The sequence below is a fragment of the Schistocerca serialis genome, chromosome 2 (genome assembly GCF_023864345.2).
Source record: "Schistocerca serialis cubense isolate TAMUIC-IGC-003099 chromosome 2, iqSchSeri2.2, whole genome shotgun sequence".
NCBI classification, from domain to species: Eukaryota; Metazoa; Arthropoda; class Insecta; order Orthoptera; family Acrididae; genus Schistocerca; species Schistocerca serialis.
The window spans coordinates 1,146,593,675-1,146,617,009 of NC_064639.1; the positions used below are offsets into that span (position 1 = coordinate 1,146,593,675).

General features: G+C 42.6%; 1 protein-coding gene across 2 annotated transcripts in view; it reads left to right on the forward strand.

Annotated features, from left to right (window-relative positions):
• The window catches only part of LOC126458608 (cytosolic endo-beta-N-acetylglucosaminidase), a 126,263-nt gene that overhangs the window by 66,528 nt on the left and 36,400 nt on the right, over positions 1–23,335 (forward strand). For both annotated transcript variants that reach the window (XM_050095766.1, XM_050095768.1), the window contains exon 7: positions 7,063–7,188. In XM_050095766.1, the coding sequence (XP_049951723.1) occupies positions 7,063–7,188 (126 nt within the window). The remainder of the gene's footprint in view (positions 1–7,062; positions 7,189–23,335) is intronic.

The following is a 23,335-nucleotide window of genomic DNA, read 5'->3' on the forward strand; positions in this document are numbered from 1 at the left end:
AATTTCCCCTCTTGTGGTTTTCCTTCTTCGTTGTAGATATAAACTCATTTCTTCTCAAAACTTCATCCTTAACAGCAACAATACTGCTATTATAGTTATTCTGGAAACTCCTGTTTCTATAATTTTTGTGGATCAAAACTGCTTCCTCCAGTTCACCACTGTTATTCTCTCACCCATATAAAATTTTCTGACTTTTTTACAATGAAAACCACTTCTCCTTCCCCAAAATTAAAAATGAGTGGTAATGATTCACAACCTGTTCAGTGCTGTCCATGTTAACATTACAGTGTTCCAACAGCAACTAATTAATTTATCTTGTTACTTCTTTGTTAATAGGAATTTATCACACATAAAACTTCTTCTACAGGATCAAAGCATATGTTGTTTACACAAAAATTATGTACAATTAAACTTACACAAATGTTACAACCAGTTTAAAGGATACACTGAATTTCATTTACAACTTAACACAAAGTAAAGAAAAAGGTTTAGGTATGTATAAATATTTATGACTTTTAGTAAACACGTAGTCGAACACCAAAAACCTCTTTGTGTTGAAGTCATTTTCCATAGGTATGTGGGAGTTTGGGTCCTTATCATTGTAAATAACAACCCGTTGATCCACTTGCTAAAACAATGAGCACATTTATTGTCACACTTCAGATATACGTCATTACACATCGAACACCCCACCCCCTGCAGTGTGGAGCACGAGGCTCTGGTTGTTGAGGGGGGAGGGTGCAGGTGTTGTGCCATCTTCGTCCGGAGGGGGAACTGGGCAGGCCAGAGCCGGGGTTCGAGCCCTTTTGGATGGAAAAATGTAATCACGGTGCCACACTGGTGGGAGTATGTGGCAACCGGTTCGTGAGGTGACAGAGGGGGTGGGGGGAATAGACGGAGACACAGGGTACAACACGTGCAGTGTCCCCGTGGCGTCAATGAAAGATTGAATGAGGGAAGGATCTAAGGAATTGGGGATCGGTGAGGAGTGGAGAATGGAAAGTTGGAAGGTGTCATTGTCGGCGGAGTGGGGGGGGGGGGGGGGGGGGGGGGGGAACGTGGATGACTAAGAGAGAATCATTTGTGGTATTTATACGGATGTCAGATGGTGAAAAGTGTGAGACGTCGATGGAGATGGTAGAGGGTTGTTGAATGTTGGGTGAGATGTGTGTGACGGGCGTAGCAGGAGAGGGTGGGGGATGAAGGGTGTGGACCCCGGACTCTGCCCATTGAGGGTTCCCGGCGTTAGGGAAGAGGCCATGGCCGTCATGTCGTCCCTTGAGCAGGCGGCAGTGTGGAGGTCGTTGTCTGTCATGGTCGGTGGTGTCGAGTCGCTGGAGGTGTTGTCATCTGCAGTGACCCACACCGGCTTGAGTCGAGACACTGACACTGTCGAGGGTTTGCTTTTGATACAGATGTCGAATGTATTCGACGAGTGCCTAAGTACCCTGTAAGGGCCTGTGTATGGGGGTTGCAGGGTGGCGTGCACTGTGTCATCCCTAAGCATCACAGCTTCACACGTGTCTAACTGCTGGTGCACGAATGTTTTAGGTGGAGTGTGTGCTTTCGGAGTGGGTGCTCTCTGCACTCGTATCATCTGTCGTATGTTCTTGATTAGCATGGGGTATTCGATGGTATCTTGGGGCAGTGAAGGCTCGACAAACTCAGCTGGTAGGGTCAACGGATTGCCATAGAGCAGTTTGGCCACCGAGCACTGCAGGTCATCTTTATATACAGAAGGGACCCCTAGATGTACCCACGGGAGGTCGTGTAACCACCATTCCCTGTGGCACATTAGCGCTGTCTTTAATGTGCAGTGCCATTGTTCCACTAAACCGTTTGATTGGGGGTGGTAGGCTGCCGTGTGAACGCGGCCGATGCCGAAGAGCTCGCACATTTTTGTGAAGAGGACAGCCACAAATTGACAGCCTTGGTCTGTAGCAGTGGTTTCGGAACAGCAGAAACGTGTGACCCATGTGGAGAGGACAGCGTTGGTGACTGTTTTGGCCGAAATATCGACTAGAGGGGTTGCCTCGACCCATCTAGTTGTTCTGTCGATAAAAGTAAGCAGGTATCAGTAACCATCCACCTGGGGAAGGGGGCTGACAATTTCGATGTGGATGTGGTGGAGTCAGCCAGAAGGAATGCGGAAGACGCGTGAGGTGGGCGTGCAGTGGCGTCCAACTTTGGGCCGCTGGCACGAAATACAAGTGCGACACCAGTCGCAACAGTGTTTGTGAAGCGAAGGCCATATGAAACGCTCAGCGATGATGCACGTAGTTGCGCGAATTCTCGGGTGGGCAAGACTGTGCAGTGTGTCAAACACAGAGCGACACAAAGAGGAGGGGGCGTGGCGCGCTAGTGGAAGCGTCACACCATAGCTCCGAGCATGTGCTGGGGGTCGTCTTGCGCGCCAGGCGCAGAGAGTGATTATTGTCAGATAAAAGGCTCGCCAAGGGGTCATCATTTGTTTGAGCTCAAGCAAGAGCATCGAAGTCGATTGAGGAAGATATGCCCGAGATCCGGGGGAAATAATCAGCAGCTGTGTTGTCGGATCCTCGAACGTATTGTACATTGTTAGTGTATTGTGAAATGATGTTGAAATAACGGAACCTCCTAGGAGGTGGGTTGTCTGGAGTGTTTGTGAGTGCTTGGGCGAGAGGTTTGTGGTCTAAAGATCGTGAGGGGACGTCCGTCGACGTCTTCGCGGAAATATGTAATGGCTTCGTAGACAGCTAAGAGCTCTCTGTCGAAAGCGGACCATTTGCACAGGGAGAAAGTTTTTTTGGAAAAAACTTACGAGGTTGCACCACCTCTCCTTTGTGTTGTTGAAGTACTGCGCTGACTCGCATTTGGGAGGACGATGGTTCAATCCCGCGTCCAGCCACCGTGGTTTAGGTTTTCCGCGATTTCCCAAAATCGCTCCAGGCAAGTGCCGGGATGGTTCCTTTGAAAGGGCACGGCCGTCCTTCCCTAATCCGGTGAGACCAATGACCTCGCAGTTTGGTCTCTTCCCCCAAACAGCCCAACCCCAACTGCGCTGATAGCTATTTCACTAGCGTCCGTGGTAAGCGAAAGTGTTGCATCCGGGTGTGGATGGGCAAGTGTGATGGCTTCCATGAGTGCGGTTTTGAGTTTTTTGAAAGACACTCGCATGACCTCTGTCCACGGCACACGTCTGTCGCCTGACGTTTGTGGCCCGCACAGTGCGTCTGTGAGGGGGACCTGTAGTTCGGTGGCTCTTGGAATGTGGCAGCGGAAAAAATTGATCATTCCTAGGAACCGGTGGAGTTCATGGTATGTTTCTGGTATCGGCAGCTGTTTGATAATGTCTATTTTCTCTTGTGGATAATGTCTATTTTCTCTTGTGTGGGCCGGATACCATCAGCTGAAACTGTGTGTCCCAGAAAAACAACAGAATCCTGTCTCAGTTTGCATTGTCTTTGTTGACATTCACACCAGGGGATTGTAATGTGTCAAACAGCACCTGGATGCGAAGCTCGTGTACCTCGCGAGAGGAAGAAAAGATCAAAATGTCGTCCAGGTATGCGTAGCAGAAAGGTAGGGGCTGTAACACTGTATCTAAGAACCTCTGCCAGATTTGAGCGGTGTTTTTCAATCCGTAAGCCATGTAAACGTATTTGAAGAGGCCGAAGGGTGTGGTGATGACCGTTTTAAGGATATCTTGTTCGTACATTGGTATTTGGTGATACGCTTTCTCACAGTCTACCACACTGAAAATTTTAGCGCCTGCCAACTGAGAAGCGAAGTCCTGAATGTTCGGTATTGGATAACTGTCCATGATTGTGTGGTCATTGAGATGTCTACAGTCGCCACAGAGTCTGTAGGCACCATCTTTCTTCGGTGTGAGATGAATCAGTGATGACCAGTCACTGGAGGATGGGCGTACAATGCCTGCTTTTAATAGGTCAGAGATGATTGCTTTCGCCGCTTTGAGTTTGTGTGGATTCAGGCATCGTGGTCGGTGTCTGACCTGAGGGCCCTCAGTCGTATTGAGTTTGTGACATGCGCCACCCGTGATTGATAACATGCTACACGCCCAGTGTGCGTCGTTAGCATTCGTGCAATGAGTCAATGATTTGAGTGCACGCCGGTTTGTGCGAAGAGCGAATACCTCGAAGTGAGGCGAGTTCGGATTTTGTGCTCTGTGATATCTGTTCGGTACGCTCGATAAGGGAGGTGAGCTTGGCCTGCATTTGCTTAAGTTCACTGATTTCTTGTCGTTGTAGTAGTATGTCGCAACTTTTACTAGTTAACTTGGCTGCAAGAAGAGTACATTCAGTCTGTAATAGTGAAATGTCAATGTTTGTTGACTGAATGAGTGATACAGACGCAGTGGCCGTAAGGGCGATAGTCTTTTGCGAAGGTTGGTAGACTAATGTACTTCACGGAATGTCTAGCGAATATTTGTAGTGTCGCAGAAAGTCAGTGCCTAAGACCAGACAAGTTACCTGTGCCACATGAATGGTCCACGAAAACTTCAAGTCTTTTGACAGTTTGAGCGTTAAAGGCGCCGTACCTAACACTTTGATATGAGAGTCATTAGCTCCGCGTAACAGTCTCTGCGAGGAAGTTAACACGGTAGGTGCGAGAGCTGGGGGTATTACACTCGTATCAGCACCACTGTCAACGAGGAATTTAGTTCCTGAGATGAGGTCAAGAGCGAATAGACAACCATCGGCACTTACCGTGTTAGATGCTGTTGCTGCTGTAAGGTGTCTTTTTTCCTGTGCGCAAGATGCTGCACCTTTGGTGCCTCGCGAGCTGTGTTTCCGCCGCGCAAGGGCTGCGGCGACATTTCCTGGCCACGTCGCCGAAGTTGGCGTGGAACCAACACAGTGGCCAGTCTGCGTTAGGCATGGGTGATGTAGAGCTCCTGGTGTCGGCTGTGTCCGTTGTGGAGTGCTGCAGTGCGGTGTTGGTTGTCATGGCGGATGTCGTGGAGGCTGTATCTGGTTCCCCACGATGGCGAGCAGATGTCACCACTGTCGTAGCGTGAGCACTGAGGAAGCGAGCTTGCCCGAATCGTGGAGGGGGAAGGGGGGGGTGGTATGCTGTTGAGATCACTACCCACACTCTTCATGCTGTGCGCTCACCTGTTAATGATCCTGAAAGCTCGATCCGTGACCGAAAGCTTCTCGTCCAAAGTGCTGTTGGTGAGCGGCAGGAGCTGTAGTTGTAATGCTTCCAGCATTTTGATGAGCCACATCGACCATAACGCTGTATCGGGTAGCAAATCCACGGGTGCGAGGGCACGGAGTCGTCGCCATAGTCCCAATGGGGTGAGGTTGTGCAGGTGTTCCTCGTGAATGATATGATGAATAATCTCGTCCGGAGCTCGAGAAAGTCTTTCACAAATGAATCTTCTCGTGTTCGTATATTTCGATGAAGGCGGCGGGCTGATTACATTGTCGCTAATCAAATCCTAATGGTCATGCAAATGTCCCACCAAATACACGAAGCATGATTCTTGGGAGTCAATGCCTGTGGCAGCGAAAATAGTCGACTAACACGAACCATGTGTTGGGCTACATTTTTGCAAAAGTCAGCAGTTTAGGTAACTTAGTTGGTTTGGAATCCACGACCACTGAGTGTATAAGAGCCACAGGTGTGGGAGCAGTCAATATGGTGTCTGCCGGGGGCTGGGGTAGGTTCGGGGGCCCGTAAACTGTTACGCCCCTCAGATTGGTTGTTATTGCTCTCTGATATCTAGCAAAAGTGGATGAGGTACTAGGAGAGGTCACATTCACTATACACTGTTCAGTTCGATCAGAAAATTGAGGCTGTGTGTAGCCAGGCGCAGAACCAATTCGCGGCGCAGATGATATAGCAGCCGTGTAGTGGCACTGTTCCAAAAGTTGGTGCAAAGTTCTGAGGGGGGTTGCGCCCCCCTGAGTGTGCGACATTAGCGGTGGAATGTCCGGATCTCTCTTCACACTTTGTCCTGTATGTTCGAAAGAACGCTCTTGAGGCAAGATGGCGGGCGGTACATACGTGTTGTCTGTGAGTGTTGTGGTACTGCAATCCACTCGCAGGTCGGAGGGCCTCGAAATGTTCGATGTATAGTGTCCATGCGTAGTGCAGGTGGGTGGCATAGTCGGATTCTGACTGTAGAAATCGTACGGCGGTACACCTCGTTGCGTAGGACACATGACGATACAGGCGGTTCGCTCGTACACACGATTGTTATTGTTATTGAAGTCTGGTAGAACACGGGAAGAGCACCACAAACTGTTGTTGGGGTCACCAATGTGGGAGTTTGGGTCCTTATCATTATAAATAACAACCCATTGATCCACTTGTTAAAACAATGAGCACATTTATTGTCACACTTCAGATATACGTCATTACACATTGAAAGTATCACGTAGACAGAACATAATGGCTGCCTTGGCCCAAAGAGTTTTTGCACGCCAGAGATGTTTTGGCACATCTTTGTTGCCACAGGTATAACGTGTAAGTGAATAGAAACAGATGGATCAAAGGAAACAGAGTTCAGAATTAATTCTATAGAGTTTTACATCTACATCTTTATTCTGCGATTCACTATAAAACTCATGGCAGAGGGTACTTTTTATTGTACCCCATATTCCATTCCATTCACAGATGGTCAGATTTTCATGTTAGCCTGTGACATATCTTTAAACATCTTCCTGTTAATATTTTTCAAAATTTCAGTTACTTACTCTCACCAATCAAAAAGCCTGTGACCATTTACACTGCCTTTCTTTGTGTATGTTAGTTCTGCATTAATCCAACCTGATACAGGTTTCTGACATCCTATGGGTGAATTATAACTTTCCATTTGTTTCATCAACAGCTAAGCGTATGTGATCAGTCAATTCAATTTTCTGTTAAAAAGTTTGCTAAAGCATACAATCGGTGAGCTACTGCAATGCCATAAGTTAATCTGTAATCTTCTTTGAGTTTGATATTGTAGTCAAAATTACGTATGTGTTTGGTTAGTGGATTTTCTAGTGTTTTTTTATGTATCCAGAATGAAATTGTGACTCTGCAGCAGAGAATATAATTTTATTCTAGCACTGCTGATGAAGTTAGTGAAGCTGAAGCTGTTCCAGGAGCTAACAAAAGTGAAAATGAACCTTCCCAAAAGGAAATGACTGAGAGTCAGCCAAAACCATTGGATGCTGTGGTGTCTTGTAAGAGGTAATGAGCAGAGAAGTATAAATGTTGACACTTAAAAAATAATATAAAAGTATTTTCAGGGCCATCTTACCATATGCCAACAAAGTGCATATTAGGTTGAAATATTTTATTTCATATTAATGGACTTTTATAGGCAACAAATTTTACGTGTTTCTTATTTATGTATTTCAAACAATGAAAAATCCAGGATCGAATAATGACAATATTATGAAAGAGTGAAGGTGTTGAGTCACAGACAGTGGAGGTGTTGAGTCACAAACAGGCACAACAAAAAGACTACTCAACACATAATATTTCATCCAGAAGGCCTTCTACTGAAATAGACAACATAAACACAGACATTCACGCAAATGCGTCTCTCTCTCTCTCTCTCTCTCTCTCTCTCTCTCTCTCTCTCTCTCTCTCTCTCTCACTCTCACTCTCTCTCACACACACACACATACACACACACATGACCACTGCCTGTGGTTGATGAGGCCAGTCTGGCCATTGTGTGAGCTGCATTTGTGTCTGTGTGTGTGTGTGTGTGTGTGTGTGTGTGTGTGTGTGTGTGTGTGTGTGTGTGTGTGTTTCTGTTTCAGAAGAAGGCCTTCTGGCTGAATGTGACATGTTTAGTAGTCCCTTTGTTGTGTCTGTCTGTGATTTATGTATTTATTTACTAGCTGAGTATCCATTGTTGCCCCGATATGTACTTATTCTAATCTTCGATTAGTCCAGCTCGTCCTTTTCTCCCCCTATGTCCATCTGCTCCTTCACCCCCTCTTTGTTCATCTCCTCCACATCATTTTTCTGTCCACATCCCACTCCCCCCAGTCTCTGTACAACTCATCCTGCCCATTTACCTGTCCATATCCTCCTCCCCATCCCTCTGTCCACCTCTTCTTCCTCCCACCCCTTCTCTGTCTATTTCCCAATCTCCTCTTCTTCTGTCCATCTCCTCCTCTTTCCCTACTCTGACCATCTCCTTCTCTCTCTACCCATCTCCTCTTCCCCCTTATCTGTGCCTATCTCCTCCTGCCCCCTTGCTGTCTGTTCATCTCATCCTCCCCCATTCTCTCACCATGTCATTATGCTCAACCAGAAGGGGGCTCAGGGTTCATACCCCACAGTATTTCCATCCAGATTGTAACTAATATGTGTACCAAATTTAGTTGCAATCATTCCAAGGGTTTAGAATGGGCTTCTACCCCATTGCTTTGCTCGCATATGCTTATTTCAAATATACACTGATGGGGGGGGGGAATAACAGCACTAAGAAGGAGCGGTGCAACATAAACGAAAGTTGGTAGGTGTGTTGCTGCATCTGAAAGATGATGTCTATTCAGATTTTGCTTTAAATACATGCTATAACAGTTGTGAGCATCAGTTACCTTTTGAGATAGGACATGGTGGATTGAGAGTAGTCAAGAATGCCTTTAAAGTGACAAAACACCATTATCACCACCTCACTGTGTTTGGACAAGGTTGTGTAATACAGCTATGGGAAGCTGGATGTTCCTTCTACAGTACTGCAGAAAGACATGACAGGAATGTAGCCACTGTACTTGATTGCTGACAGTGGTGGCCACAAGAGTGTACGGTCACAATAAGACTAGGCTCCAAACAGCCATGTGGCACTGCCAAGAGGGAAGACCATTGTCCTTGGTGTATGGCTCTGGTGCATCACACTGCATCTACAGCAGCAATTTCAGCAAGAGTTGGCACCGGAGTGACACACGAACTGTTACAAACTTTAAGGACAGCTCCTAGCCAGGTGCTCTGTAGCTTGCATTCCACTGCCCCAGAGCATTGCTGTTTTTGACTTTAGTGGTGCCAAGTGAGAGCTCATTGGAGGGCAGGGTGAAGGCCTGTTGTGTTTTCTGATGAAGGCTGGTTCTGTCTGGGTGCCAGTGGTGGCTGTGTGTTGGTTGGGAGGAGGCCAGTTGAGGATGTGCAGCCAACCTGTCTGTTTGCTACACACACTGGACCTTCACCTGGAGTTATCATCTGGAGGGGGGGATTTCGTATGACAGCAGAAGCACTCTCGTGGTTATCCCATGCACCCTGACTGCAAATTTGTGTGTCAATATAGTGATTCAACCTGTTGTGCTGCCATTCGTGAACAGTGTTTCAGGGTGTGTTTTCCAACAGGGTAACACTCACCCATATACCGCTGTTGTAACCCAACATGTTCTACAGAGTGCAAACATGTTGTCTTGGCTTACTCAATCACCAGGTCTGTCTCCAATCAAACACATATGGGACAACTCCAGTGTCATCCAGAAACAGCATTAACCACCCCTGTATTGATCGGTTAAGTGCAACAGGCATGGAACTGCATCCCATAAGCTGACATCCAGCACCTGTACAGCACAATTCATACATGTTTGCATGCTTGCATTCTACATCCTGGCAGTTGCACTGGTTATTAGTGTACCAGAATTTCACATTTGCAATGACTTATCTCGTGCTTACATTAACCTGTGATCTTGCAATGTTAATCCCTTAAGTATTTTACCTAGACAAATGTATTTCTGAAATTTTTTTGCTCTACATTAAGTATTTTTTTATACTGCAATTTGATTTTTTTCCATCAATGTATTACACATATATTTAATATTTTTCTCACATATTTGTACCTATATTTCCCTTGTATCTCTAACAAATTTCAACCCACTGTTTCCTTTACATGCAGTAGTAAAGAAGTAATAAATTAAAACATTACGCATCATGCGGCAGTTCCACACGTATCTCAGTGTTTATGAACTCACATCTCCTGAACTATGTCTTCTACAGTGATAAACAGTCTAAGAGAAACGAAACAATGCACCGCGAGGAATTATCCAAATGGGACAAAAATCAATAGACGTGATGTACACATAGAGGCAAACAAATGATTATAACTTCAGAAAAATTATGATTTATTCAAGAGAAAGCGTTTCACAAGTTGAGCAAGTCAGTAATGTGTTGGTCCACCTCTGGCCCTAATGCAAGCAGTTACTCAGCTCAGCATTGGTTGATACACTTGCCTGATGTCTTCCTGAGGGATATCATGACAAATTGTGTCAAATTAGTACATTAGATTGTCAAAATACCAAGCTGGTTGGAGGACCCTGCTCATAATGCTCCAAATGCTCTCAGTTGGGAAGAGACCCAGTGACCTTGCTGGCCTGGGTATGTTTTGGCAAGCATGAAGACAAGCAGTAGAAACTCTCACTGTGTGCAAGCAGGCATTATCTTGCTGAAATGTAAGACCAGGATGGCTTGGTATGAAGGGCAACAAAATGAGGCCTATACAGGGTGATTCAAAAAGAATACCACAACTTTAGGAATTTAAAACTCTGCAATGACAAAAGGCAGAGCTAAGCACTATCTGTCGGCGAATTAAGGGAGCTATAAAGTTTCATTTAGTTGTACATTTGTTCGCTTGAGGCGTTGTTGACTAGGCGTCAGCGACAGTTGATGCTAAGATGGCGACCGCTCAACAGAAAGCTTTTTGTGTTATTGAGTACGGCAGAAGTGAATCGACGACAGTTGTTCAGCGTGCATTTCAAACAAAGTATGGTGTTAAACCTCCTGATAGGTGGTTTATTAAACGTTGGTATAAACAGTTTACAGAGAATGGGTGTTTGTGCAAAGGGAAAAGTTCTGGACAGCTGAGAACGAGTGATGAAAATGTAGCACGCATCCAGCAAGCATTTGTTCGCAGCCCAGGAAAATCAACTCGCAGAGCTAGCAGAGAGCTGCAAATTCCACAATCAACTGTATGGAGAGTCCTACGAAAAAGGTTAGTTATGAAACCTGAACGTCAACTACCCGAGGCGATGGATCGGCCGCCAGGCAGCCCGTGACAGAGCACTTCATCACTGGCCTCCAAGAAGCCCTGACTTATCCCCTGCGATTTTTTCTTATGGGGGTATGTTAAGGATATGGTGTTTCGGCCACCTCTCCCAGCCACCATTGATGATTTAAAACGAGAAATAACAGCAGCTATCCAAACTGTTACGCCTGATATGCTACAGAGAGTGTGGAACGAGTTGGAGTATCGGGTTGATATTGCTCGTGTGTCTGGAGGGGGCCATATTGAACATCTCTGAACTTGTTTTTGAGTGAAAAAAAAAAAACTTTTTAAATACTCTTTCATTAAATACACATTTTTAAAGTTGTGGTATTCTTTTTGAATCACCCTGTATTATCATCAGTGTACTGCTGTGCTGTATGGCTGCTGCAGATGACAACCAAAGGGGTCCTACTATGAAAGGAAATTGCACCCAGAGCATCACTCCTGGTTGTTGGGCTGTATGGTAGGTGACAGACAGGTTGGTGTGCCACCACTGTCTGGGGCATAGCCAGACATGTTTTCACTGGTCGTAGGGGATCAGTTGAAAGCAGGACTCATCACAGAAGACAGTTCTACTATTAAATGTCCTTCTGCTCACTGAAGCACCAGTTGCATGTCGGGTTGATGATAATGATGTATCCAGAGCTCTGGATGCTTCTCTGACAGTTGATTGATCCTCTCATTTTGTCATCTTTCTAAGGTCACTGCTTCCTTCTTGATGCTGAATTTGGTTGTGGTTCACACATTCCTCCCATCATATCACCAAATAGTGGAATTGCTATTTTCGTGTCGAGCTATTCACCCATTACTTCAAGCAGCTTCTTCAAGTCCAACTATGTGTCCTCTCTCAAACACTGACATCTGCATAAATATTTCAAGCCCTGTCTGCAAGGCATAGTTACTGTCCAACAGAGTACACAGAATTAAATTCATAAAGGCTTCATGCCCTGGTGTCAACATGTCCCCTGTTTACTATCCTTGTGAGCTGCATAGTGAAACTGCACTGTACCATCATGCATTCATCCATTGACCACCAACATTTACAGTTTTGCAATTTACATCACTATCTGTATGAATGTCAATTAATGACCAATTAGCATAACTCCTTCATGGTGGGTCTTAGAGTGTAATTTTGCTGGTACATTCAGTGGTGTCCGTGAACCCTCTCTGCAAAATGTTTCTCGAATACAGTTAGTAGTAAGGAAGTAATAAATTAAAACATCATGCTTCATGTAGCAGTTTTACTGCATAAACAGCAAAAAAAGTAGTAAAGGATAAACTTTTTTTTCCTTTCATCATTTTGTGGGCGCTGTTAGCAAGAAAAAGTTTTGCAAAAATTTGAAATTATGTGTAAAAATTGTTGCAGATCTCTTAAGTGTTCTCATTCTCAATTACTGGATGACTGAAGTATGGGTATTCGTGCATCATGGGCTACACTACTTTTGACTCCCACCCCCACCCCTTGAATGGTAGGTGTATATTTCTCCCACAGTGATTCTTTCAAGATAATAACACACACACACACATATATGTATACGTATACTCCTTTTTAGAATATGTATGGATTTGTTTCATCGGACAATATTTCTGCCAGAAGACAAACGGTCTAACAAAAATAAGCAAAGCACCTAGAAGAGTAGCAAGAAACAAAATGGAACTTCACTGGTTGAGAGGGAATGTGTTGTTATTTCAGTGATTCCAAAATCAAATCAGATTTACAAAGGACTTGGTAGTATGAGCCTCCTGGTTACCATGACATCCCCCCCACCGTATAGCTTGTATGCACACAGTGATTTGGTTCGAAAGTGTCATAAAGCCATTGTATCCGCTCCTGAGGCAATTTGGCCCAAAGCTGCGGTAACTGATCCTTGATATCCTCTACACTGACACTAACAAGGGAAGTCTCTCGGCTCGAACAGAAATTTCATGTTTCAGTGTATTTAGAAGCTTTACATACCATTGTAATTATGCTGGTGAAAGCACTGAATTTTGTTACCCTAGTTTGGCCACTATCAGCCTTAAAAAATGTACCTGAGGTTCCTTAACAAAATGCATGAAACAATATGCAGTATCATAATAGGCTTATTTGGTGAAAGCAGTGACTGGACATTCCTCAGAACCACATTCTTGAGCTGCAAAATCAAATGCCACTTGAATCACAATCTTGAATTCAGCAGCATGTTCTGGATTGCTGTGCCCAGCTACTGCCAGGGATATTGAAGGAAGGGCTGATACACTGGAGCGGACAGCTGGTTATGAATAATAGAATGCATTTCCATTATGAAAATTCTGTTTCCTAATTTAGTGTCAAAATCACTGCAGGGAGTGCTTACAGGGGCTGTTATACTTCTTGCATATATTTTATACTAGCTTAGTGCCTGCTGCTTTGCTCGCATTGACCTTAAGGTCTGTACAATTTTTTTCTTTCTCCTTTTCCTTTTATTTTTGTGTTGTTACACCCACTGCTTGTGTGTAAATCTACATACTGTGCAAACAGTGGTGTAAAACCAAAAACAAGTTATTTTGGTTATAGCTTCAAAATTGCCTTAATATTTTCAAAAAACTCTTCACCCCCTGCTTCTGCCCCTTAGTGGTGAAATTCTGAAAAATCCCTTCTTAAATTATGCATATAGCATAAGATCAAAACCCTCTCCAGATTTCAGGTACCTATCCTTAGCATTATGGGCTGGGCAATGATGAGTCAGTTAGTACATTTCCTTTTATAAGTAGTGATTGCAGAAGAAATATACATCAAAAGGCCATGTGTATTTGGTTGTTTTTGGTGGAATGATTATGCATTCAGTGTCTTTGCCTGCAAATAAATCATGTACTATTATTGTATCCTTGTGAGCACTCCAAGAATCACAAAGTAGTGTACACTTCTGGTTATTTGTGACATTGTCATTAAAACATTCACACAAAAGGATTTTAAATGCTTGTTTCTCATTTTCCCAGTTGTGCTGGCCTCCAAATGTCTTTCTAATTTTTGGGCCAGAAATTATGTCTTAAACACAAACATGCAGTTTATTTGTTAACTGCTTACTCATTGAAAGTTGGACATCCATTATATAAGTGTGAGTTGTATTGTGTACAGATTGGACTAATGCAGCTGTTGATTTTTCCTCGTTTTTAGATAGCGTCACACCAGAAGTTAGCTCATAATTAAATCCACTTTAATCAGTGTTCCAAATTTAGTGTGGATATACTGGAAACTTGCAGTTTTCTGGTGTACTACTTTGACAGAATGGGCCTCAGATTGGTGAATATCTGATGGTCTTCCTGTACGTATCTGGCTGACATGAAAGCAGTAATGTATGTATGGCACATTCTGCATTTTTTTCTTGAGACACGCTGTAAAAGCTGCAGAACATTTAAACTTGGTGCGACCAGTTTCTCTTGCTTTTTGCATTGCCAGAAGTTTCATATGTCAGTAATGGACACATTTTCCTTTATTCCTTGCTATGTCAGAATGAAGTGGAATATGTTGTTTTATCTCCAATTCTTTGATTGCTGTGTTTCTTCAGCATGTATGTTCATAATGTCTTTTTTTTCACTTAATCAGATATTACTTTGAAGTTCGATATGCTCTTCAGTATCGAACTGTAGGTCACAACTTTACATGGAGGTGTATGATAATCATCGTAAATACATTCAAAATGTAAAATACTAAAAGTATTGAATTTCTTTTCTGGTGAAGGTTCATAGTCACCATAACTGTGAGCTTATCTTTGAGGAGTACTGTTTCTGCCAATGCCACTAAATTTTTTTTAATAAAATATTGAACACTATTAATTGTGTCATTATCTGTAAAGCAGTTTTCTTCACCCTCTGTCCTATGCAGTGTAGCTTAAGCAGTTAAATGGATATTCATTTTTCTCAATAATCAGATCTGCCAAAAACACTACGAAATTGTCATCAACCCATTCTAGATCATCTTACTTTGGATAATGCCTTCTTAATGTGGCTACCACAATATTTAAAATGTTCTAGTCAGTAATGGATTCATTCATTTTTACTGTGTATGTATGATAATACTGACAGACATATACTTAACTTGTCAACTAATTGCTGAGGGAACTGATTGACTGGTGTGTTAACCCACTCTCCCAAGACCGCAAGCACTGCTGTGTACAAACTGAGAGTAACACAATCACATGCTGTCGCCAACATAGTTAGAAATGTATTATGGGTTTGTCTACAAATGTGTAACTACAAATACCTGTTTGAGCCTGGAGATGTCCCTTGTAAGACTGAGTTGATGCCCAAGCTGATCCCATGTATTTTCTATCAGGGCCAAATCTGAGGAACCTGTTTGCCACAGGAGTACTTCAACATCACACAGACAGTTCATAGAGGCAAAAGTCGTGTATGGATGAGTATTGTCCTGTTAAAAAATGGCATCACAGTACTGCCATATGAGAGGTACCATATATTAGGACACGAGATGTCCATTGTGTACTGCTGTGTTTTCAGTTCCCTCCATCACTACTAGCCATGACTTGTAGACATACCCTGTGGCTCACCATGACACTACAGGAGTAACACTGCTGTGTCTCTCCAAAACAGTGGAAAAAGGAACATCTTCATAGGTTGGTGCCGTACTCACCAGTGATGGTCAGCTGGTGTGGTGCGGAACAGCAATTCATTGCTGAACACAATGCAGTGCCAGTCATCAAGGCACCACTCCAAAACCAGCCATTTGTGTTGTGTTGTCATTGGTAACCTACACATGAAAGTAATTCCCTAGTCTGGCTGCTGCTCATCTTTGACCAGTTGTAAGGGATGACGCAGAATGTTGCACAGAGTCCATCAATTGCTGTTTGGTGGCAGGCACAAGTGTGAAGGGGTTATGATGAGCAGGGTGCAAAATATGGCCATCCTCCCTTATGGTAGTCAGATGTGATTGACTACTGCCTTCACATTCGCTAGCAGTCTGACGCTAAGCTATTGTTACAGACAAATCTGGATACTGCACTATTTGACTAGCTGGACAAAACAAAACCCACAGTGAGGCCTTACTCAAATCCTGTCAGGTGCTGATAATGCTGGCTCACATGAGTATGTGGTGTGTCCCTGTGCTTCATAGTGATCACTGTATGCCTGATGCTGTTCATGCCTCATATTAACCTGCCAAGCCTGGTAACAGCAATAAACATGAACAAAACTAATGCGCTCTGGTTACCGCTCTACATGTGACAGAAAATTACAACTCAAATTATTCACGTACCTGCCGACGGTGTGTATGTGTATGAGGTTACATTGTTATCTATGTTTTTCGGTGCTTCATCTTTTTTGTCAGGCAATAAAACTTAAATGTTGGAGATTACAGGACACTGTGAATATCCTCAACATTGACAGATTGTGCACTTGTGTGCCCTCTGCCATCTGCTTACACTCCCCCCCCCCCCCCCCCCCCCCCCCACCCAAAAAAAAAAGAGGAGGGTAGAGAGAGAGAGAGAGAGAGAGAGAGAGATATTATGTTACTCGAGGACACTGATAGTGGTAAATGCCTTGGTTTTACAGAACATGAAAATACAGCAGTTAAGACCCTGGGCACATAGTCAGGGTTCAACCACATGGCCATCCTGATTTAAATTTTTCCTAGTCCATTATTGATATCAAGCATATGCCAAGCTGGTTCAGCCAGGAAGGCCATAGTCAGTTTGCTTTTAAATTTGCATTCCAAACAACACAAGCCATGACCTGCAGATGTCACTGTCAGTTCTGTTAAGAAACAGGATAAGGACATTTGTCAAGATTATAATGTCCAGATATGATGGGCACAAGGCAGAGACCCTATGACCATTTCAGCTAAGTCTACATTATAGTGCTACAAACACAGTGAAAAACTGGTCAGATGCAAGTAGGACTTGTGTACAGAGGGTTTCGTGCAAACTTATTTACATTTATAGACAATTCGTCCATTCATGGAATCAAGAATCTTGATCATTTTTGCCTTTATCAACAAGGATATTAACAAGATGATTTTCAAGAACATTTTAATTTCAATAATATGTTGTTGTTGTGATCTTCAGTCCTGAGACTGGTTTGATGCAGCTCTCCGTGCTACTCTATCCTGTGCAAGCTTCTTCATCTCCCAGTACCTACTGCAACCTACATACTTCTGAATCTGTTTAGTGTATTCATCTCTTGGTCTCCCTCTACGATTTTTACCCTCCACGCTGCCCTCCAGTGCTAAATTGGTGATCCCTTGATGCCTCAGAACATGTCCTACCAACCGATCCCTTCTTTTAGTTAAGTTGTGCCACAAACTTCTCTTCTCCCCAATTCTATTCAATACCTCCTCATTAGTTATATGATCTACCCATCTAATCTTCAGCATTCTTCTGTAGCACCACATTTCGAAAGCTTGTATTCTCTTCTTGTCCAAGCTAGTTATCGTCCATGTTTCACTTCCATACATGGCTAAGCTCCATACAAATACTTTCAGAAACGACTTCCTGACGCTTAAATCGATACTCGATGTTAACAAATTTCTCTTCTTCAGAAACGCTTACCTTGCCATTGCCAGTCTACATTTTATATCCTATCTACTTCGACCATCATCAGTTATTTTGCTCCCCAAATAGCAAAACTCCTTTACTACTTTAAGTGTCTCATTTCCTAATCTAATTCCCTCAGCATCACCCGACTTAATTCGACTACATTCCATTATCCTCATTTTGCTTTTGTTGATGTTCGTCTTATACCCTCCTTTCATGACACTGTCCATTCAGTTCAACTGCTATTCCAAGTCCTTTGCTTCTCCGAAAGAATTACAATGTCATCGGCGAATCTCAAAGTTTTTATTTCTTCTCCCTGGATTTTAATACCTACTCCGAATTTTTCTTTTGTTTCCTTCACTGCTTGCTCAATATACAGATTGAATAACATCGGGGATAGGCTACAACCCTGTCTCACTCCCTTCCCAACCACTGCTTCCCTTTCGTGCCCCTCGACTCTCATAACTGCCATCTGGTTTCTGTACAAATTGTAAATAGCCCTTCGCTCCCTGTTTTTTACCCCTGCCACCTTCAGAATTTGAAAGAGAGTATTCCAGTCAACATTGTCAAAAGCTTTCTCTAAGTCTACAAATCCTAGAAATGTAGGTTTGCCTTTCCTTAATCTAGCTTCTAAGATAAGTCGTAGGGTCAGTATTGCCTCACGTGTTCCAATATTTCTACGGAATCCAAACTGATCTTCCCCGAGGTCAGCTTCTACCAGTTTCTCCATTCGTCTGTAGAAAATACATGTTAGTATTTTGCACCCGTGACTTATTAAACTGATTGTTCAGTAATTTTCACATCTGTCAGCACCTGCTTTCTTTGGGATTGGAATTATTGTATTCTTCTTGAAGTCTGGGGGTATTTCACCTGTCTCATACATCTTGCTCACCAGATGGTAGAGTTTTGTCAGGACTGCCTCTCCCAAGGCCGTCAGTAGTTCTAATGGAATGTTGTCTACTCGCGGGGCTTTGTTTCGACTCAGGTCTTTCAGTGCTCTGTCAAAATCTTCACGCAGTATCGTATCTCCCATTTCATCTTCATCTACATCCTCTTCCATTTCCATAATATTGTCCTCAAGTACATTGCCCTTGTATAGGCCCTCTATATACTCCCTCCACCTTTCTGCTTTCCCTTCTTTGCTTAGAACTGGGTTTCCATCTGAGCTCTTGATATTCATACAAGTGGTTCTCTTTTCTCCAAAGGTCTCTTTATTTTTCCTGAAGGCAGTATCTATCTTACCCCTAGTGAGATAAGCCTCTACATCCTTACATTTGTCCTCTAGCCATCCCTGCTTAGCCATTTTGCACTTCCTGTCGATCTCGTTTTTGAGACGTTTGTATTCCTTTTTGCCTGCTTCATTTACTGCATTTTTATATTTTCTCCTTTCATCAATTAAATTCAGTGTTTCTTCTGTTACCCAAGGATTTCTACTAGCCCTAGTCTTTTTACCTACTAGGTCCTCTGCTGCCTTCACTACTTCATCTCTCAAGGCTGCCCATTCTTCTTCTACTGTATTTCTTTCCCCCATTCTTGTCAATTGTTCCTTTATGCTCTCCCTGAAACTCTGTACAACCTCTGGTTCTTTCAGTTTATCCAGGTCCCATCTCCTTAAATTCCCACCTTTTTGCAGTTTCTTCAGTTTTAATCTACAGTTCATAACCAGTAGATTGTGATCAGAGTCCACATCTGCCCCTGGAAATGTCTTACAATTTAAAACCTGGTTCCTAAATCTCTGTCTTACCATTATGTAATCTATCTGAAACCTGTCAGTATCTCCAGGCTTTTTCCATGTATACAAACTTCTTTTATGATTCTTGAACCAAGTGTTAGCTATGATTAAGTTGTGCTCTTTGCAAAATTCTGGCAGGCAGCTTCCTCTTTCATTTCTTAGCCCCAGTCCATATTCACCTACTACGTTTCCTTCTCTCCCTTTTCCTACTACTGAATTCCAGTCACCCATGACTATTAAATTTTCGTCTCCCTTCACTATCTGAATAATTTCTTTTGTTTCATCATACATTTCTTCAATTTCTTCGTCATCTGAGGAGCTAGTTGGCATATCAACTTGTACTACTGTAGTAGGCATGGGCTTCGTGTCTATCTTGGCCACAATAGTGCATTCACTATGCTGTTTGTAGTATCTTACCCGCATTCCTATTTTTTTTATTCATTATTAAACCGACTCCTGCATTACCCCTATTTGATTTTGTATTTATAACCCTGTATTCACCTGACCAAAAGTCTTGTTCCTGCTGCCACCGAACTTCACTAATTCCCACTATATCTAACTTTAACCTATCCATTTCCCTTTTTAAATTTTCTAACCTACCTGCCCGATTAAGGGATCTGACATTCCATGCTCCAATCCGTAGAGCGCCAGTTTTCTTTGAATAATACAAATGTGACATAAAGTCATGGAGGAGGCAAGCAACCATTATTACAGTAATCAGTGTTTCTCCATTCAGGCAGACAAGGTCACAATTGTAAAAGTCAAACATCAGGCAAATAATGACTTCATTGTTTATATCAAACAATGGAAAATCCAGGATGGAATATAACAATACCAGAGAAGGAAAGTTGCTATTCACCATATAGCGGAGATGCTGAGTCACGAGAGGCACAACAAAAAGATTCACACAATTATAGCTTTCGGCCATTAAGGCCTTTGTCAGCAGTACACACACACACACACACACACACACACACACACACACACACAACTTGCACACACGTCTGTAGTCTCAGAGAGCTGAAACTACACTGTGGCAACTACAGTGTTGTTTCAGCTCTCTGAGATTGCAGACGTGTGCAAGTTGCGTTTGCGCGTTCGTGTGTGTGTGTGTGTGTGTGTGTGTGTGTGTGTGTGTGTGTGTGTACTGCCGACAAAGGCCTTCATTGCTTATATGACGCATTTCAAAATTTATCCAAAAATAGTCTGCAAATATTTGTTTCACATATAACCTGAAACACTGTATCTACTTGCAGCAATTGCTTCGGGATATTTGATGATAACCTGAAACACTGTATCTACTTGCAACAATTGCTTCTGGATATTTGATGATGGATAAATTCCGAAACACATCTATGAGTAATAAAGTCATTCATTGCCTGGTGTTTGACTTTTACCATTGCTATCCAATCAGTCTGAATGGAACTACTGTTTGTTTTACCATCAATTTGATGTTGGATAAAAAATTATAAAAGAAATATTTTGTCAGGTGATATAGTTACAAATTAACAGTTTCAGATTTTTTCCTTTACTTGTACTGTGAAACCCTGTTTATTGCCAAATTTCCTGATTCTATGCCAATGGGAAGTGCCCTATAGGTTTTGATGCTGAGTGAGTTTGCGAGTATCAAAATAAGTGACATAAATGGCCATATATTTTGATTACATTGACTTAGAAGCTTCAATTTCTTACACTGCCAAGGGACAATAGATCTTAGTACATGGCATAACATGATACATCTACCCATTCCTGAGAAAAAGGATTTTTAACAGTCAGAGAGACAGACAGACAAACATACGGACAACAGAGTGATACTGTAAGGGTTCTGTTTTTACTGATTGAGGTTCAGAACCTTAATTGTGCAGTATTGAAGGCGCCATTGCCACTCACAAGTAATATTTTTAGAGATAAAATATTGTGTTCAAACCTAATAAGTCCCATTATCCAAATGATACAGTCCTATAATGGATGCACTTCAGGAACATTATCTGGCCAACTATTTTTGTCGGAGATGGTGTCACTACTGGAGACATTTGATGGCCCAGTTCTCAAGACCTTTTTCTATACATGCACAGCTCAAAGTAACTGTGACAAATAGGCTGATGAGAAGGGAACTGTGTTTCTTGAAACAAGAATAATACTTTGTATGTTTGACAGCCAGTGGTTACCATGAATCAAATGGATGCATGGCTGTTGCGATGTGATGGTGCAGTATTGATCATAATTGACAATGTCGACTGCTACTAATTGTGGGTGCTCAGAACATGTGTAAAGCTGGGAGGATGGGTCATGGGTAATGTTTGTGGTAGCTCCATCAGTAGAGCATTCACCTGCAAGAGCCAAAGGTCCCAAGTTCAAGTCCCAATCCAGCACACTGTTTTAATCTGCCAGGAAGTGTCATATCAGTGCACACTCTGCTGCAGAGTGGAAATTTCATCATGTGTTGCCACTGTTCTAGGATGCAAGATTATATCCATCTACTAGCACACTCCTATAAGCATATTCAAGGGCTATGAAACAGTACTGCACATACCTAAGAATGCCGAAGCCCTCTTGATGGCAGTGTAGGTAATGCTTATACCTTTCCCTACTCATTCACCAGAAACATCACTGATCTAACATTTGTACAAAAGGATACCTAAGCATTATCCAGCAGTAAATGTTAATGTTTTATTTAACTTTGTGAGAAACATTTTAGGAACTTTCCTTGATTGGCAGGTGTTTGGTCAAAGGCATTACATATATGTGGCTTCCACAGCAGACTCGCTGATTTAATAGGTGCATTCCTTTTCACACATTTATGTAGATATCATAGTGATAACCTCCTGTTAGATAGTTTTGTCCAAGGGAATGGTGTGTTAAAAGGCTCAGTATTAAATGTTATTTTCTTTCCTAATAAATTCAGTAGAATAAACCCTACAATAACTGTTTTTGTGCTCTTCATTCAAGGACATTTTCGTAATATACTGCTCTTCTTCCAACATAACAGAGATGATTCATTGGTTGTACTAGATGATTAGGATGCTGGAGAGTGAACAACAATAACTTTTTTAGATATCTCTATAGAAGCCTGTTTTTATTGGTTTTAACATTTTGCAAAATGTTTTTAATCAACTGAAATTACAAGTACGAGATATCACTTCCTTCAGTGAAAAAATCCCATTGTTAGTATTTTTGTGAAGGTACATGAAAAATTTAATTTTTTCTTGAAAATATTCTTACAGCACTCTGCATCTTGTTTTCTCCCAAAATAGCCAAGGATAAACCAGAAAAGAATCAAGCATGAGGTATGCATATCTGCTAGGATTAAAGTACGAGGGCTATCCACAAAGTACATTATGTTTTGGAATTAAAAATAAATAAAGTATTGGAAATTTTTTTATTATATACAGATGAAAGCCACACTTAAATACTACTTTTCTACATAGTTGCCATTTAAATTAAGGCACTTATCGTAGCGATAGACGAGCTTGGAAATTCCTTCGTCGTAAAATTCGGCCGCCTGCACCTTCAACCGCGTGGTTACCTCTTCTTGAAGCTGTGCATCGTCATCAAAACGCTGCATAGCCAACCACTTCTTCATTGCTGGGAATAAGTGGAAGCCAGGTTGGGACTGTACGGCAGATGAGGAAACAACTCCCACTCAAAAGATTCGAGAACTTCGCGAGTGGCATTTGCCGTTTGGGCCCGGGCACTGTGAATCAGCAAGATCTTTGAGCCCAACTTTCCCCTGCACTTGTTTTGTATTGCTCTTCTGAGGTTGTGCAGAGTTTGGCAATACCTTTGAGAGTTTATTGTAGTGCCTCTTTCCAGGACATCCACAAAAATCACACCTTTTCTGTCCCAAAAGACAGTCATTACGTGGTTGAAGGCACAGGCGACCGAATTTTATGACGAAAGAATTTCCAAGCTCATCCATCGCTACGATAAGTGCCTTAATTTAAATGGCAACTATGTAGAAAAGTAGTATTTAAGTGTGGCTTTCACCTGCATATAATAAAAAAATTTCCAATACTTTATTTATTTTTAATTCCAAAACGTAATGTACTTTGTGGATAGCCCTCGTATCTTGTGCTAGGGGGAGAGAGTGCT